Source organism: Oncorhynchus clarkii, chromosome 11 (assembly GCF_045791955.1).
Source record: "Oncorhynchus clarkii lewisi isolate Uvic-CL-2024 chromosome 11, UVic_Ocla_1.0, whole genome shotgun sequence".
NCBI classification, from domain to species: Eukaryota; Metazoa; Chordata; class Actinopteri; order Salmoniformes; family Salmonidae; genus Oncorhynchus; species Oncorhynchus clarkii.
Window position 1 is genome coordinate 11,894,292 of NC_092157.1, and position 17,827 is coordinate 11,912,118.

At 42.4% G+C, this 17,827-nt stretch overlaps 1 protein-coding gene across 2 annotated transcripts in view; it reads right to left on the reverse strand.

Moving 5' to 3' along the window:
• Positions 1–17,827, reverse strand: part of LOC139420201 (sodium channel protein type 3 subunit alpha-like) — a 173,617-nt gene that overhangs the window by 22,089 nt on the left and 133,701 nt on the right. For both annotated transcript variants that reach the window (XM_071170029.1, XM_071170030.1), the window contains exons 18-21: positions 16,836–16,959; positions 11,519–11,673; positions 6,160–6,333; positions 3,822–3,944 (exon numbers count right to left, since the gene is read on the reverse strand). In XM_071170029.1, the coding sequence (XP_071026130.1) occupies positions 3,822–3,944; positions 6,160–6,333; positions 11,519–11,673; positions 16,836–16,959 (576 nt within the window). The remainder of the gene's footprint in view (positions 1–3,821; positions 3,945–6,159; positions 6,334–11,518; positions 11,674–16,835; positions 16,960–17,827) is intronic.

The following is a 17,827-nucleotide window of genomic DNA, read 5'->3' on the forward strand; positions in this document are numbered from 1 at the left end:
CCGTCCTCCTCTTCGTATATTGACTTAAAAACAAAACCTAGGAAGTACTTGGTTCTCACCCCCTTCCATAGGCTTACACGGTAATTATGACAACTTCCGGAGGATGACCTCCAACCTATAAGAGCTCTTGCAGCATGAACTGACATGTCGTCCACCCAATCAAAGGATCAGAGAATGAATCTAGTACTGAAAGCATAACCTACAGCTAGCTAGCACTGCAGTGCATAGCTAGAAGAAGCAAGAGAGAGAGAGATTGTCATTTATTTATTTTTCACTTTTAGTTTAATTTACTTAGCTAGCAAATGCAGCTGGCTAGTTTGGTTACTCAAACAAAGGGAAGCTATTTTATCTATCTGGCAATGACTATCCAACACAACACTGGAACTCTTCCAAGTCAAGGTAAGCTCTTGGTTTTATTAATTTATTGCCACCGGGGCCCACCGGTGTAACTGCTAACTGACTAACGGTGACTAACCTCATTCTGTACAAATTTGCGCAACCGCGATATTCAAATGAGGCTGCACTGAAAACTAATGGGACTATAGCAACTGTGTTGACATCAAAATCTTGGGTGTGAACTATGTTTCTATTCAAGCATTGATTGACATGGTAATGGCTCAATAGTACTGGAGAAAAGTTATTAAAAAAACGGACCCCTCCGACACTACGTTAAATTGTGATGTGTCATGACGTAACGTACAGCACGCATAAATCAACTAATTATCTGTCTTACAGCCTCTCTCCACCAGGTGTAGCACTTCTCTCACCATTTAAAAACAAGACAGGGACAGGGACAGGGTAAGGGGGATACCTCGTCATTTCTTGGTTCATCACTGCAAGCCATCGTGACTCTCAAAAGCCGCTGTTCACTTCTGAAGATAACTTTAGCGCCGCCTTAAAAACTTGTTTCAAATTTGACACAACTCTTCAAATAGGTATGTAATGACACATTTACATTTGAGAGGTTTTAAGGTGATAAGTTGGACAGATCGAATGAAAAACGCAGCTTCCCCACACAACATCTCTCCTTCTTACTATCACACAATAGGTTTCACTTCCCCACCCACCATTTTTAAAAAGACCCGACAGAGCTCATTGCCTTCTTGAATCATGCAGAGATGGGCATCATGAAGGTCTCGTCATTGATTTTTTCGGAAAGGGGAGAAATTGTGCTTTACAATGGTATTGATATTATGGTATTATATGGTATTACTTTTTTTGGGCGCTAAAATAAGGTCAATTGTACGGACCAGCACGATGTACACAAGTGAGTTAGTTAACGTTATGCATTGTAACATTACTGCATGATTGTAGCAGGTTTACTAATGCATTAGTTATATTATCTATGTTGACTAGGACGATACTTTAGCTAATATGGGGACAACGATGTAGGCTGTGTGTAGCGGTTATGACATGGTATGGCAAGTTTTTTTTTCCGGCTGGTCAAACACAGCTTATGTGTTGTGCATTGAAGTCCACAAGCGAAGAGAAGAGAAGGAATACAAAGTGGCTGTTATGAGAGTGAACTCTGTTTACGCGTGATCAGGGGTGTATTCATTCCTCCGATTCTGTTGAAAAAAAAGTTTCTTAAACAGAAGCAAATGGAACAAAACAGGGATAAACATACCTGAATTTGTTCAATAGAAACTCTAGTTTGCAACTGTTGGACTAATGATTACACCCTAGATCAGATAATGCAGTTAAGAGTGTGCAAGGCGGTATTGAATGTCACTGTGTGTCACCTCAAATTTGTTTCTCGATCTGTGTGTACCTATGTTGTAAACGTTCATTCATAGGCTAGGTTGTAGCAACCTCATGATGGGTATAGGGGACAATTCGAGTATCATGTAGTAGCTTAAACCTATTGCTGTTACATTGAACTAGGTGAATGGAATATGAATGAGAGTCATCCAATGTGCTGTAACAGAAACATGAAAGAACATTTTCCTCCCTCATCTTAAACGGCACTGACCCCCACTGGCTATATATACTGTATTTCATACCATCTATTACATCTTGCCTATGCCACTCTGTCATTGCCCATCCATATATTTATATGTATATATTCTTATTATAAATGCGAATCCGACCGTCACCCCTGGTGAGACAAAACCACGACTTGTCAGTGAGAGCACCTTTTGCCAGTCGTGTCTGGTCCACGACGGTGGGTTTGTGCCCATAGGCAACGTTGTTGCCAGTGATGTCTGGTGAGGACCTGCCTTACAACAGGCCTACAAGTCCTCAGTCCAGCCTCTCTCAGCCTATTGCGGACAGTTTGAGCACTGATGGAGAGATTTTGCGTTCCTGGTGTAACTCGGGGAGTTGTTGACATCCTGTACCTGTCCCGCAGGTGTGGTGTTCGGATGTACCGATCCTGTTACACATGGTCTGCCACTGCGAGGACGATCAGCTGTCCGTCCTGTCTCCCTGCAGTGCTGTCTTAGGCGTCTCACAGTACGGACATTGCAAATTATTGCCCTAGCCACATCTGCAGTCCTCATTCCTCCTTGCAGCATGCCTAAGGCACGTTCACGCAGATGAGCAGGGACCCTTGGGCATCTTTCTTTTCTTTTTTTTCCAGAGTCAGTAGAAAGGCCTCTTTAGTGTCCTAAGTTTTCATAACTGTGACCTTAATTGCCTACCGTCTGTGAGCTGTTAGTGTCTTAACGACCATTCCACAGGTGCATGTTCATTCATTGTTTATGGTTAATTGAGCATTGGAAACAGTGATTAAACCCTTTACAATGAAGATATGTGAAGTTATTTGGATTTTTAAGAATTATCTTTGTAAGACAGGGTCCTAAGTTTGCAGCGAAATGTTTGTGCTTCTACTCTGCTAACCATATGTATGTGACCAATCAAATTTGATTTGATTTCTATTGGGTACAAAATCTGACACACAAACAAAACAAACTGCAAATAAATCCCACACGTTTGTAGAGTCACAAACTTCATGTAGCCATTGCGTGGTAAGAATACGGGACCAAATACTCAACTTTTGACGACTTTATTCATAAGAATGTGTCAATTTTGACCCCTACCTTTTGAGATTTTTTTATATATATTTTTATTAAACAAAATCATTCTCTGAGCAATTGAATTAGTATAAAATAATATAAATTCACTATTTTTTTGGAGCATACTCAGTATTTGAAGTATTTATTTTTTACAGTCATTATTGCTCAAGGGTGTCAATAATTTCAGACCCTACCGTATCTGTCAAGGATTGGAAATGATGTGATGACAATAGGCAATTTTCTGTTCTAACTTAAATATGGTGTAAACATTTGGTATATGTTACCTGTTTTGATGATTCCTAAATGGTGATGTAGGGCCTAATAATGATTTCACTATGAAAGGTTGAGGTAAAAAAAAAAAAAAAGACCACAAAATAAAGCTTAATACGAAATAAAGCTTATCCAAATTGATCAAATTGATAATCTGGATAATGATGTAGTCATGTCATGCTAAGGGGAGAGTTGAGGGTAATTATGAAAACATAATTAGCTCTTCATGCTAATATTGCCACTTTGTGCTAATATTGCCACTTTGTGCTAATATTGCCACTTTTGGCTCCAAGGGAAAGATTGGCCAGGGATTAGTGGCGTTAGCTGGAGAATTAAGAGATGAGCAATTCATGGATTTGATGGCATTATAACACCATAAGAAGAGATATGAGTATTCTAAAAAGAAACTGAAAATTCTGGTAAGGAAAAGAAAGGGTGGCAACAGAGGTAGAGTGTGACAGATGAGAAGGTTCGAAGACATCAGGAGTGAGGGAGTTGATGAGTTAGAAAAGAGAGCGGAGAGATGACTCTTACCCGCATGCCTTCAAATCGGGACAGTGCTCTTAGCGGCCTCAGAGCTCTGAGGGTTCTAAGTGATTTGATGGCAGCGAAGTCCGAGTAGCCAAGCGTGTTAGCCACTAGGCTCACCAAAGACACCTAGGAGGATGAAGAAAGGGCAAGTACTCACATGGTTAGGGGGGCTGCCACAAACTGTTCAAAGAAATGTCAACACAGTACCTGAAAAGGAACACTGGACCACTCTGGCAAGTCCCTCCGGTTAGCAACTATGTTAAGGGTTTATAAGTCAACCCAGAGTGGGAGCATCGAGGTCGTCCTTTTAATATTCAAGGGGATATAATGTTAAAATTCGGTTATTTCATAGCAGAACATAGAATGGTCACAAATCTTCTGCTTTGATCTGTGTAAGAGAGAGAGGAAGAGAGGTCAATCAAAAGCCAACCTCAAAGCCAACCAGAAACTACAGTTCTAGGTGTCTACTGTGTACGGTCAGTGGTGGTGTTTAGGGGTCAGATTGGGCCTCACCCTTATGCCGGCAAACCGGGCCACCACAATGCTCACAGGGTCCTGAGGACTCGTGGGTGCCAATTTGCTCTTCATTGACGGCACTGGTCAACAGGCCAATCACTGATATCTTGCCAACAGTGAATCAAATTACTTACTTTTAAATATGTAGTACAGACTGATCCAATACATACAGGTTTTTACACAAGCAAACTTGAATGTAGTAAAGTGGGTGGTTTTGAATTCCCTTTTGCCCCTCACAAATTAATATTCAACTGCCCTCCATGCACTGTCTGAGACTCATACCACAATCAGATAAATTACTGAAATGATTCTCCAAGGTTCACAGACATCTGTGCTTCGTCATGTTGTTTAAATGAATCACTGATTCAAGAGCAGGGGCTTTTTGTGCTCTTATGCCTTGGGGTGTAAGAAAATTAATACATCACAACACCTTTGTTGAACACGATCAGCACAGCACATAGAGATGGACAGAGGGAGTAAACCCACTGGTGATCTTCTTGCCAAAAGGGTTTGGTACTTCAGCACTTGGAGACCTTTCGGCATTACGCATACTGTTTCGGTATGAATTATAACACTTCGGTGAGGGGGTTTAAAGAAGATTCAGCAAGCACACGTACACATTGTGATTTCCCCTCCAAATCTAGATCAGGAATTTAGAATATTGAATCACTCAGGAGGAAACTGCACATCACCACCAGTGGTATGAATCCACCGTCACATTTCCGTTACTTCCGTGTACAATAGGAAGGCATGATCATTTTGATTTCCATGTTTGGTTATCTTTTCAATTCACTTCGTCTCACAATTTACATGAACAAAAGGAAATGATAAGCGCTGAAGAAACACAGGCAATATGGCAGATTACATAGAACAACATCTGCTGCACATCCTAAAAAAAAGATGCATAAAGGTATCATCTATCATTAGAAATAGTCCCAACAAGCTGTGTAAGGGGAATATGTATTGACTTGGTAGTTTGCATGGCAATGGTAAAACATGAAGCCATGCCGGAGAAATTTCCCTGGGGAAAAAATGCTGTTTACATCTATCTAGTCAGCTCTGGCCTCTTTTTCTTTCTTTCTCTCTCTTCTCTCCTCCTCCCTCTCCCACTCCACCACTCTTTCTCTTCCTTCCCCCCTGCCATCTCTCTCCCTCCCTTTGTGCGGTGTGTCTGTGTGCAGAGAGCAAACACTAATTGCTCAAGGCTCTCTCTCTGCCTAAAGACTCTCTGCCACAGACCAATATGTCCAAACTACTGACGTGAACTCAGCTCTCATGTTTCTCCCCGAGGATAAAGTGGTAACAAATAAGTGACGTATGAACCCAGGGGATTGTGGTGTTGCTAGACTCGCTACAGGGCTGCACTGATTGGACAAAGCGTTTTTGAGAACAGCAGTAGGTCGGTGAGCATTCCAGAAATGTGCCCAATCCTGTACATACTGTACATTATGAGCAGTTTTCCCACATACAAATTAAGATTCCCTGACAATATTCTCCATTCAGCATCCTTATTAATTTGGGATTAGGCTTTTCTGAATCCGGCCCTATGACTGTCTGGCATGACAGCCAAGCCATCCAGAAAGTGAAGTGCCTCAATAATGTTCAATGTGTTGGAAAACTATTATTGACAGAGTAAGACAAGACAAATCAGGATTCCACATTGTCCAAGTCACAGAGCTTTCAGAATGCATGCGACAAACAGATCGATTGATCGCGTCTGACCAGATTATAAAACACAATCAAGTGAAGTGGGCCGCCGTTTTAGCAAATGACCTCATCGTCTCAACATCATGTCTGAGGGTTTGGAAATAAACATGGCACTTACATCCACAATCAGGAAATCCAGCCAGCACCAGTAGTTAGTGAAGTACTTCTTGAATCCGTATGCAATCCACTTGAGGAGCATCTCCAGAATGAAAATGTAGGTGAAGATCTTGTCGGCGTACTCCAGCACCACTTTGACCACTTTTCTCTGTTCGATGTAGATGTCCTCAAAGGCCTTCGAAAAGACACATGGGGAGACGAGCCATGATTAGGGCTTTTAAAATAGTCAATAGGCAATTAGTCTCATGCTGTAATTCTATGGAACGTCCCTAGTCTCGTAATCACTCGGCAATCAATCTTACCATAGCAATATTAATGCAGTATCTTAATGACATACATACTGACTGTGTGTATCAGTGTCTTATTCTAATCACTAGAAACTGGCAGTATGTATTGTTATGATGTGGGGGAAGGTTAGTGTTAGGACAGACACACTACCAGGATACACTTCCACACTCCATCCCCAGGTGGCAGCAGCAACTGGTTTAGATGCTGAGCCAAGCCTTTATTTGCACAGACGTGCTGCCAATTAAGGTGATTGTCAGTCAGTGTCCCAGCTGGCATGGCTGTGAGGCTGCTGGCTTTGTTAGGTGGCAATTGAGTCTTTAGTTTAGGCATGCCTCCTTGTAGTTTTCTTTTTGTATGTCACCATCTGAACAAATAATAATCTGCTTGGACTGGCTGACAATGGGAGTCAAGACTGAGCTGGCCCTGGACCTGAGGTATAAGGTCTTCTGGGCACAAGCACTGAACACCTGGTCGCATATGCTTATGTCTCACATTTAAGCACACATCAAATCAGGTTACAGACCATGTAGCTAGGCCTAAGATCCCTAGACATAATGAGTCAGGTTACAGACCATGTAGCTGGGCCTAAGATCCCTAGACATAATGAGTCAGGTTACAGACCATGTAGCTAGGCCTAAGATCCCTAGACATAATGAGTCAGGTTACAGACCATGTAGCTGGGCCTAAGACCCCTAGACATAATGAGTCAGGTTACAGACCATGTAGCTGGGCCTAAGACCCCTAGACATAATGAGTCAGGTTACAGACCATGTAGCTGGGCCTAAGATCCCTAGACATAATGAGTCAGGTTGCAGATCATGTAGCTGGGCCTAAGACCCCTAGACATAATGAGTCAGGTTACAGACCATGTAGCTAGGCCTAAGACCCCTAGACATAATGAGTCAGGTTACAGACCATGTAGCTGGGCCTAAGACCCCTAGACATAATGAGTCAGGTTACAGACCATGTAGCTAGGCCTAAGACCCCTAGACATAATGAGTCAGGTTACAGACCATGTAGCTAGGCCTAAGACCCCTAGACATAATGAGTCAGGTTACAGACCATGTAGCTAGGCCTAAGACCCCTAGACATAATGAGTCAGGTTACAGACCATGTAGCTAGGCCTAAGACCCCTAGACATAATGAGTCAGGTTACAGACCATGTAGCTAGGCCTAAGACCCCTAGACATAATGAGTCAGGTTACAGACCATGTAGCTAGGCTTAAGACCCCTAGACATAATGAGTCAGGTTACAGACCATGTAGCTGGGCCTAAGACCCCTAGACATAATGAGTCAGGTTACAGACCATGTAGCTAGGCCTAAGACCCCTAGACAAAATGAGTCAGGTTGCAGACCATGTAGCTGGGCCTAAGACCCCTAGACATAATGAGTCAGGTTACAGACCATGTAGCTGGGCCTAAGACCCCTAGACATAATGAGTCAGGTTACAGACCATGTAGCTAGGCTTAAGACCCCTAGACATAATGAGTCAGGTTACAGACCATGTAGCTGGGCCTAAGACCCCTAGACATAATGAGTCAGGTTACAGACCATGTAGCTAGGCCTAAGACCCCTAGACATAATGAGTCAGGTTACAGACCATGTAGCTAGGCTTAAGACCCCTAGACATAATGAGTCAGGTTACAGACCATGTAGCTAGGCCTAAGACCCCTAGACAAAATGAGTCAGGTTACAGACCATGTAGCTGGGCCTAAGACCCCTAGACATAATGAGTCAGGTTACAGACCATGTAGCTAGGCCTAAGACCCCTAGACAAAATGAGTCAGGTTACAGACCATGTAGCTAGGCCTAAGTCCCCTAGACATAATGAGTCAGGTTACAGACCATGTAGCTAGGCCTAAGACCCCTAGACATAATGAGTCAGGTTACAGACCATGTAGCTAGGCCTAAGACCCCTAGACAAAATGAGTCAGGTTACAGACCATGTAGCTAGGCCTAAGACCCCTAGACATAACGAGTCAGGTTACAGACCATGTAGCTAGGCCTAAGACCCCTAGACATAACGAGTCAGGTTACAGACCATGTAGCTAGGCCTAAGACCCCTAGACAAAATGAGTCAGGTTACAGACCATGTAGCTAGGCCTAAGACCCCTAGACATAACGAGTCAGGTTACAGACCATGTAGCTAGGCCTAAGACCCCTAGACATAACGAGTCAGGTTACAGACCATGTAGCTAGGCCTAAGACCCCTAGACATAACGAGTCAGGTTACAGACCATGTAGCTGGGCCTAAGACCCCTAGACATAACGAGTCAGGTTACAGACCATGTAGCTAGGCCTAAGACCCCTAGACATAACGAGTCAGGTTACAGACCATGTAGCTAGGCCTAAGACCCCTAGACATAATGAGTCAGGTTACAGACCATGTAGCTAGGCCTAAGACCCCTAGACATAACGAGTCAGGTTACAGACCATGTAGCTAGGCCTAAGACCCCTAGACATAATGAGTCAGGTTACAGACCATGTAGCTAGGCCTAAGACCCCTAGACATAACGAGTCAGGTTACAGACCATGTAGCTAGGCCTAAGACCCCTAGACATAATGAGTCAGGTTACAGACCATGTAGCTAGGCCTAAGACCCCTAGACATAACGAGTCAGGTTACAGACCATGTAGCTAGGCCTAAGACCCCTAGACATAATGAGTCAGGTTACAGACCATGTAGCTAGGCCTAAGACCCCTAGACATAATGAGTCAGGTTACAGACCATGTAGCTAGGCCTAAGACCCCTAGACATAACGAGTCAGGTTACAGACCATGTAGCTAGGCCTAAGACCCCTAGACATAATGAGTCAGGTTACAGACCATGTAGCTAGGCCTAAGACCCCTAGACATAACGAGTCAGGTTACAGACCATGTAGCTAGGCCTAAGACCCCTAGACATAATGAGTCAGGTTACAGACCATGTAGCTGGGCCTAAGACCCCTAGACATAACGAGTGCAGCAAACCCAGTAGGCTAGTTTCTGGTTTCGTAACAGTATGTACCCATGAGGGAAGTCCACATGCTATTTTTACATGAAACCCTTTCAGTGATTTTATTTCACAACCGGAAAAATGATATATTTATACAGTATGCATCAGTGTATAATAATTGATTGAGGCCTTTTGCATCACAGTTATTACTCAGATAATAAAGTTGAATGAGAACAACAAAGGGTCTTTACAGATGATAACATTTCTAGAATGAGGAACATTGAGTTGAAAAATGTCCAGTATTGTATAATGTACCGTACGCACATCCAATGACTTGTGGCTGCTGGGTACAAAAATAAACTCAGGAAATAATAGATACTCACACACTGATGAAAGCTCCCGTTGTTTAACGTTTCAAACCAAATGTCCTCGTCAGGCTTAACCCACATAAAAAAATGTGATGATATTTATAGATTCAACATAATAAGCAGGCGATACAGGCTGTGTCATTAACTATACCTTCGTCATAATACACACACATTGCACAGTAAAGCAACAGGAATATTCATCACTGTGTCAGTATCTATTCTTTATCATAATGACTAACATGCCGCACACATGGAATATGCCTCTGCATGCTTTTCTGTAAAAGAAGGAAAGTGCTATCAGAGGAAAATAAACAAAATGGAGTGCTTTTGCTGAGCAACAAGAGCACTCTCTAGCTAGACGCGTCGTCGTCATCGGAAACCTTTTGCTTTACTCTCATGAGGTATGCCGCCATGCACCCTAAATTAACGCCACGCAGGCTTAGCCTGCATACCCATCACCGGGCAATACCCAGGAGAATGCCCACACTGACAGGGAAAGGCCCAGGAGAAACAACAATCTGCTTGGACAGAGATTGAGGAGTAGGAGGGTGGATGGAAAACGGGTTAGGGGTCGGGGGGGGGGGGGGGGCACTGGTAGCACAGCTGAGGTTTGGGCACGCTCCGACCAATCCACTGCTAATTAGGAGGAGAGCGGAGAAGGCTTGACTAATCATTGATCTGACTCCTCTCAGCTGCATATCTGTTCATGCACTACATCACTGTGGAGGAGGAAATTGAGGACGATGAGGAGTGAAAGGGCCCAGGCAGATGCAATGAAAAGCTGCACCTCAACCAATCATTCCTTGTTTCTGTGTGCCCAATTTATTGCAATAGACACTTTGTTTTCAATGTTTTTATACTATATATATATATATATCACAATTTGTCTTATCTCAATTTCGCCTGCTTGACATTCTCAGCTAGCTCTACTATGTTGGGCACTTCATGCCTGCCAACCTTGGTGTTAGATTGTAATAGCAGGTGAAAGAGTGATTGACCTTGTTTGTGAGCTGCATCCTGGAACAAATGGTCTTAGAGTTAGTCCTTGGAGGCTTGTAGGGTGCTGTCTAGGAAATACTGTACAAGGGCTCATGGAAATAACGGCCATCATAGTGTTAGTGTTATTACAACCTAAGGCCAAGGTTAGCACATCACAAAAGCTGATCAAGAGTCGGCCATCCATGTTAGCATCCTCCCGACATCAAATATGGGATTTTGAGCAGTCTATTGGCTAACCTATTTGATGAGATTATCTTATTATTATCTTATTAAATAGCCTGGATCTTAGAGTAAATCATTAACTGTGGAGACAAAGAGCAATAAAAAAAGAGATGAGGTAACAAACAACTTGTATGATCAGAGAGATTATTCCTAAGCATCACACACAGCCGGAAGCCTCTACTTACAGCATATTACACTCTTAGAAGAAGAAAAAGGTGCCATCTAGAACCAAAAAGGGTTCTTTGGCAGTCCCCATTGGCAAACCCTTTGAAGGACCCTTTTGGTTCCAGGTAGAACCCTTTTGGTTCCAGGTTCCTTTCTACAGAGGGTTCTACATGGAACTAAAAATGGTTCTACCTGGAACCAAAAGGGTTCTCCTATGTTGACAGCGGAAGAACCCCTTTGGAACTGTCCTTGTTGGATATCTCTGTCATCCCCTGTTTCACCCCACACTGAGTGGCCTGGCCTGGCATATTGACCATTCAGCAGGCAGGGCCGACTGCCCGACCCGACCCCCGCCACCCCTACCCAGCATGCACGCTGCTTACCAGAGCGCCGCTGCTCAGCAGGATCATAAAAATGATGAAGGACTCGAACCAGCTGTGCTCCACGATCTGAAAGCAGGTCTTCCTCAACCGCCACCATGCCTGGCCCAGGCCCGCCGTGGTTTGGATGTCACAGCACTGGAAGTGGCGCACGCATACTGGGGGAGAGAGAGAGAGAAAAAGAAAGAGAGAGATAGACGGATAAAGAGAGACAGAAAAAGAGAATGACTACTACATTGTAGGTGTGCAAATGGCTACTCTATTGACTGATCAGTGTTTTAAAGAGAGAGAGAGAATGGAAGTGTTTGACAAGTGTACTGTAATGTCAATGTCTCTTTTTCCCAATATGTATCCAAGGCCAACATTTTACCCATTAATTTAATGATTCAATTAGTATTTCTGCGAACTCATCTTAATACACATAAAACAGGAAGTAATGACAGGAAGTAGTGAACTTACAGAGATCATAGCCCATGTGAGTGCTAGCTAGCTAGCACACCTTAGCCTAGTGGTTAGAGCGTTGGACTAGTAACCGAAAGGTTGCAAGATTGAATCCCTGAGCTGACAAGGTAAAGATCTACCGTTCTGCCCCTGAACAAGGCAGTTAACCCACTGTTCCTAGGCTGTCATTGAAAATAAGAATTTGTTCTTAACTGACTTGCCTAATTTAAAAATGACTTTATACTAGCTCTCCAGCCTAGCCAGGAGGATAAGGACCGAGTGTCCTTGCTAATCTCGACTATGGTTTTGGAGCAACATATTCCCTGGTATCAATTACTCTTTAAAAGCTTTCCAGCCAGAACAATGGCTGAGGCTGGCTGCTATGAAATCGCATTTGAGCCGTCAACCCATAATGGCCGCAGAGTCGACCCAGCTCCTCCATAACCGTCATCTGAGCCCCCCGTCCAAATGAATTTATTGCCTGTAAACTTAATAATGATGGGATTATGGTAACGGACCACTTGCAACTCAATTTCTAACGATGATCCCAGGCTCTTTCTTGGAAACCGCGGACGTTTTAGCGCCCTGGCACTGACATCTGCCAAGCAATTAATGGCCATCAACAAGAAATCAAGAGGTTTTATTGACTTTGACAAGGCATTTACAGTTATCATCCGGTCGATATACGGTCAGACCTCGGAGTAGAGGCATTTCCTAAGGGATGTCTTTTTTTGTTTTGTTCTTTGAGAGTACAAATAATGCAAATATCTTGTGTTGAAATGCTGCTACCTCTCATCTCTGAGTGTAAAACGCCATGAATTGCCCGCATAACCTTGTGCATGTTTGAGTACACGTCGGCTTGAGGGAGCTGGATAGAAACTTAACGCAGGGTGAAGACAGGCCTTCTTCTTACAGTTTGTCCGTTTAGCTCAGTTACTGTAAAGTCTATTGATGGTCTGGAAATCGATACAGTTACTTATTTTGGAAGATATTAAGATATAGGTTTGTTTTATTTTGCTAGGCAGCATTAGCTAGCACTAGTCAGGTTTACCTGCGGCAAAATGCTGGTATTTTTCATCCTATAGCTTGTTCTCCTTCTTCTTTTTAAATAGTGAGCCAACATGTTTTCAGCACTTTCATTTCCATGATTGATCAAATAAATTTTCTCATGCTCTCTCGTCTCTCTGCAGCAGACATATAGTGAGCAATATCGGCTTGCAATACATAAAGAATACATAAAGAATCATTTTAATTGTACGAATTTTGAGAATCGCAATACATATTGTATTGCAATACCTAAGTATTGTGATATTTCATTGTGAGCCCCCTGGAAATTTCCAGCCCTAGTAACGTCCCTCTAATGATTTAGTCCCTCGAGCTATCGTTAGAAAAGTCCAGAGAGTTGTGGTTTGTTAGGTTGGCGGCCATTTTGTATGAAAAACCACTAGTCATGGCACGGAGACATAGAGACAAAACCAATGTGACATGAGCTTGCCCCAAGCGCATGCCTCAAATGTAAACAATGGTCCTCATGTATATAAAGTGCCTGCCCCCAGCCAAACTACAATGCTAGCGCTACCTCCTCTAGCTGTGAAACGACCCTGCTGAACCTGAACCTAAACTACTCCATGTTTCTTTCAACAGGGAGGCAACAGCCATGTAGCCTAGGTGTCAGTCTCTTTTCGCTTTAACCAACTTTTGTTGAATGGTTAAATCCAGTAACAACAGCAACAACAATTATCACCATTTGACTTTATTCTGCTGTGCTATTCCTGTCTGGTGAAAAGCCCCACACTAGGCTAGAGACAGAGGAATTGATAGGCAGCTGTAACGTCCCAGTACGTAGCTCCGGGATTGATCTGTTTTCATTTATTTTATGGCGGAACACCACCATTTTGTCTTTCTTACGCCACCCAGAACAGTGTGAAATATGGCCATGTAACAGCTCTTCATCTACTCTCCAGTGACAGTACTTCTGCTTCATCCCATTCCCATTTTGGGGAAGCACAGGAACATGTAGTGTTCTTAGTGTTGAAGGTGTAGATACACAATCACAACTTACTACATGCTTGTGTTGGGCTTAACTATACTATATTTAAGCAATAAGGCCTGAGGAGGTGTGGTATATGGCCAATATACCACAAATCCCAGAGGTTCCTTATTGCTATTATAAACTGGTTACCAATGTAAATAGAGCAGTACAAATAAATGTTGGGTCATACCTGTGGTATACGGGTGGTCTGATATACCACGGCTTTCAGCCAATCAGCATTCAGGGCTGGAACCACCCGGTTTATAAATGCCCTTTTGGGCTTTCCAGGGTGCACATGCTTCTGTGTTGGCACCACACCTAACAAACAGGCCGTGGCTAAGTCTACCGTGAGTATCATATGATTGATAATAAATCAGTGTCACTAAGAGCCTGCGGTACTGGTGGGATCAGAGTCCCGGTCACGTCCAAGGAACACAAATGGGTTTCCATGGTGAGGTAATCAAACCATTAGGTTTGCATTTAGGATATTATGACGTAACCTTAATAGAGTCCTCTGATTAGAACTATCCACCACCCACACCTTTGAGTTTACTAGCATTCTGAGGTAGTACTCTGAAAGGAATAGAGGGTTTCAGCCTCTACTGTAGTCCACGTTATTAAAGTAGTGATGGTGCTCTGGTTGTTTTTCTACGGAGACTTCCTGTGTAATCGAAGGAACACGTACACATGGTAATATGATGCCTCATACACAATTCACACTCTAATCAATGACTACCTATCAGTGTCAGCATTCAGGAAACACCTCTTGTTCATTGAACCCAGAAACACTTAGAATGAAAGTACTTCACAACCACAGTGTAAGTGTAATCAAAGAGTGTGATCCCCTAATCAAATCTAGATTAAAAACACTGTACTTTTCAACAATTACCAGACCTTTAGTAATGATGTTACCGCTATAAAATAAACATGTCGAAAGCTTTTTAGAACAACCTCCAACGATGCTGACCGTTTCAATGTACACTCAGCCAATGCTGACTGGTTCAGTGTACAGAGAATTACCACGATTGTCTCGGAGGCATCACGTGATTGGTCCAGCGTACTAGGTTACCTCAGAAGGTCTGAGGGGGTTGATTAGTTGGGACCAAATTGAATTCAGGGAGTCAGTCATCATCAAATTAACTAGAGTCCATTTTGTGCCTGACACGCCTTTTCAAATCTCTGCTGACACAGGACATTCAATTTAATGCGCCATTACCCTTTGAAATGTCACTTAATTGTTTAATGTTTTATATCAAATGGCCTCCACTTGAAGCAAAAGCCAACCATTTTGGATAGTCCCAAATAAATGTTTAGATTCGGGCTCACAGAGAGAGTGAGTCAAACCCTATACTAACATAAACTGTTAAAAATATACAAATGTTTAGTTTGGACTGCAAAGTTATCATGACATACTAATATACACATTTGAAGTATGATGGAAACACATTCATTGACGTGTTTGACATGTTTCTGTTCTGTTTCCATTTCCACATACAGTATACGGATGAACCTCATGTCTAAATCTGATTTTTTTCCCAAACAATAGAAAATAATGCTGCTGATAATATTACATTAAATAATATTCCTTAAATGTGCTTACCTGTCTTTTACCTGTCTTTTACCTGTCTGTCTTTTACCCGTCTTTTACCCGTCTTTTACCCGTCTTTTACCTGTCTTTTACCTGTCTTTTACCTGTCTTTTACCTGTCTTTTACCCGTCTTTTACCCGTCTTTTACCCGTCTTTTACCTGTCTTTTACCTGTCTTTTACCTGTCTTTTACCCGTCTTTTCCTGTCTTTACCTGTCTTTTACATGTCTTTACATGTCTTTACCTGTCTTTTACCTGTATTTTACCTGTCTTTTACCTGTCTTTTACCCGTCTTTTACCCGTCTTTTACCTGTCTTTTACCTGTCTTTTACCTGTCTTTTACATGTCTTTTCCTGTCTTTACCTGTCTTTTACCCGTCTTTTCCTGTCTTTACCTGTCTTTTACCTGTCTTTTACCTGTCTTTTACCCGTCTTTTCCTGTCTTTACCTGTCTTTTACCCGTCTTTTCCTGTCTTTACCTGTCTTTTACATGTCTTTACATGTCTTTACCTGTCTTTTACCTGTATTTTACCTGTCTTTTACCTGTCTTTTACCCGTCTTTTACCTGTCTTTTACCTGTCTTTTACCTGTCTTTACCTGTCTTTTACCCGTCTTTTACCCGTCTTTTACCTGTCTTTTACCTGTCTTTTACCTGTCTTTTACCTGTCTTTTACCTGTCTTTACCTGTCTTTTACCCGTCTTTTCCTGTCTTTACCCGTCTTTACCCGTCTTTACCTGTCTTTTACCTGTCTTTTACCTGTCTTTTACCCGTCTTTACCTGTCTTTACCTGTCTTTTACCCGTCTTTTACCTGTCTTTTACCTGTCTTTTACCTGTCTTTTACCTGTCTTTTACCTGTCTTTTACATGTCTTTTACATGTCTTTTACATGTCTTTACCTGTCTTTACCTGTCTTTTACTTATGTACCATTGCAGTATACTGTATTATTAGTGCATGTATACAGTATATTAAGCTGCATGACTGTTTATGCTTATACCTCTTGCGCCAGAGCTCCCTTGAAAAAGAGATTAGTATCTCTGCTACTGTACATAATGGCATGATGTACTTTAGCATGAATTACTACAGTACCCATAATGCTCTCTACCAGTTTCATTTTAGCAAAGATGTTCTAACGAAAACATAATGGTGTCCTCTCTCCTTATTGACACATGGTGTCATAAGTGGATTACGAAACCACGCCCGCTTACCAATAGAATCTCAAGGGGGACTCACCTGATTAAATAAAGGATGGATAAGCTTACCATCAGGGAAGCAGTTGTCAGGATCCATGGTCTCTTCGGCCATCTCCGAATACTCATCCTCTTCCTCCCCTGGCTTCCTCAGATCCACTGTGCTGCCCTCTGAAAGGCTGATGTCATCCTTTACCTGAGGAAAACAACCAATCAGAGCCATGTTAGATGAAAATATATATTATATATTACCATTGATATATTGGTAATATAGTAGAAGGTGATCTGGTAGGTATGGAGAGAGAATTGTTCCGTCTTTTTCTCCATCTATGAAAACCATTCAGAAGGAAATAATAAATAACTACTACTGTCATGATGACGACATATTTGATTTTCACATTCTGGTGCCTATAAAGTCTGGGTATGTCTAATATGACATCTAACCTGGCATTTCCTTTGTGGCTTTTATCGTATTGTATTTTACAGCACATCTTAATCTGCAGCATTTGTTTCAATCTGATCTGGTAAATTTCAAGTCAAGCAATCAGAGATCTGGAGTGAGATTTATAGCATCAGCCTTTAATAGACAGAGGTGTAGTAGGATGGATATTTAAAAACAAATCCAGGCAAAACCCAGAGACTGCATTGTTGAAAATGGACCGGTAAGGAAGCGTTTCACTGTTGTTTATGAAGCATGTGACAAATAACATTTGATTTGACTCTCTAGATTGGGATTAATGTGGATATCTGTTTACTCACAGATACACTATAAAAAGCTAGAGGTTGCCATGTTCACCTGTTAGTAAACACTGAGGCAATACAAGACCAATCTACTTGAAGACACTCTTCCAGTAACCCTGTGTGTGTGTGTGTGTGTGTGTGTGTGTGTGTGTGTGTGTGTGTGTGTGTGTGTGTGTGTGTGTGTGTGTGTGTGTGTTTGAGCATGTGTTTGAGTGCATATCAGAGTGGGAATGTTGATGGAGATGATGAGTGAAGCCTAACACCTCGAACACACCCACAGTGTCATTGGGCAAAATGGAACACAGCATCATCTGGATATGTAC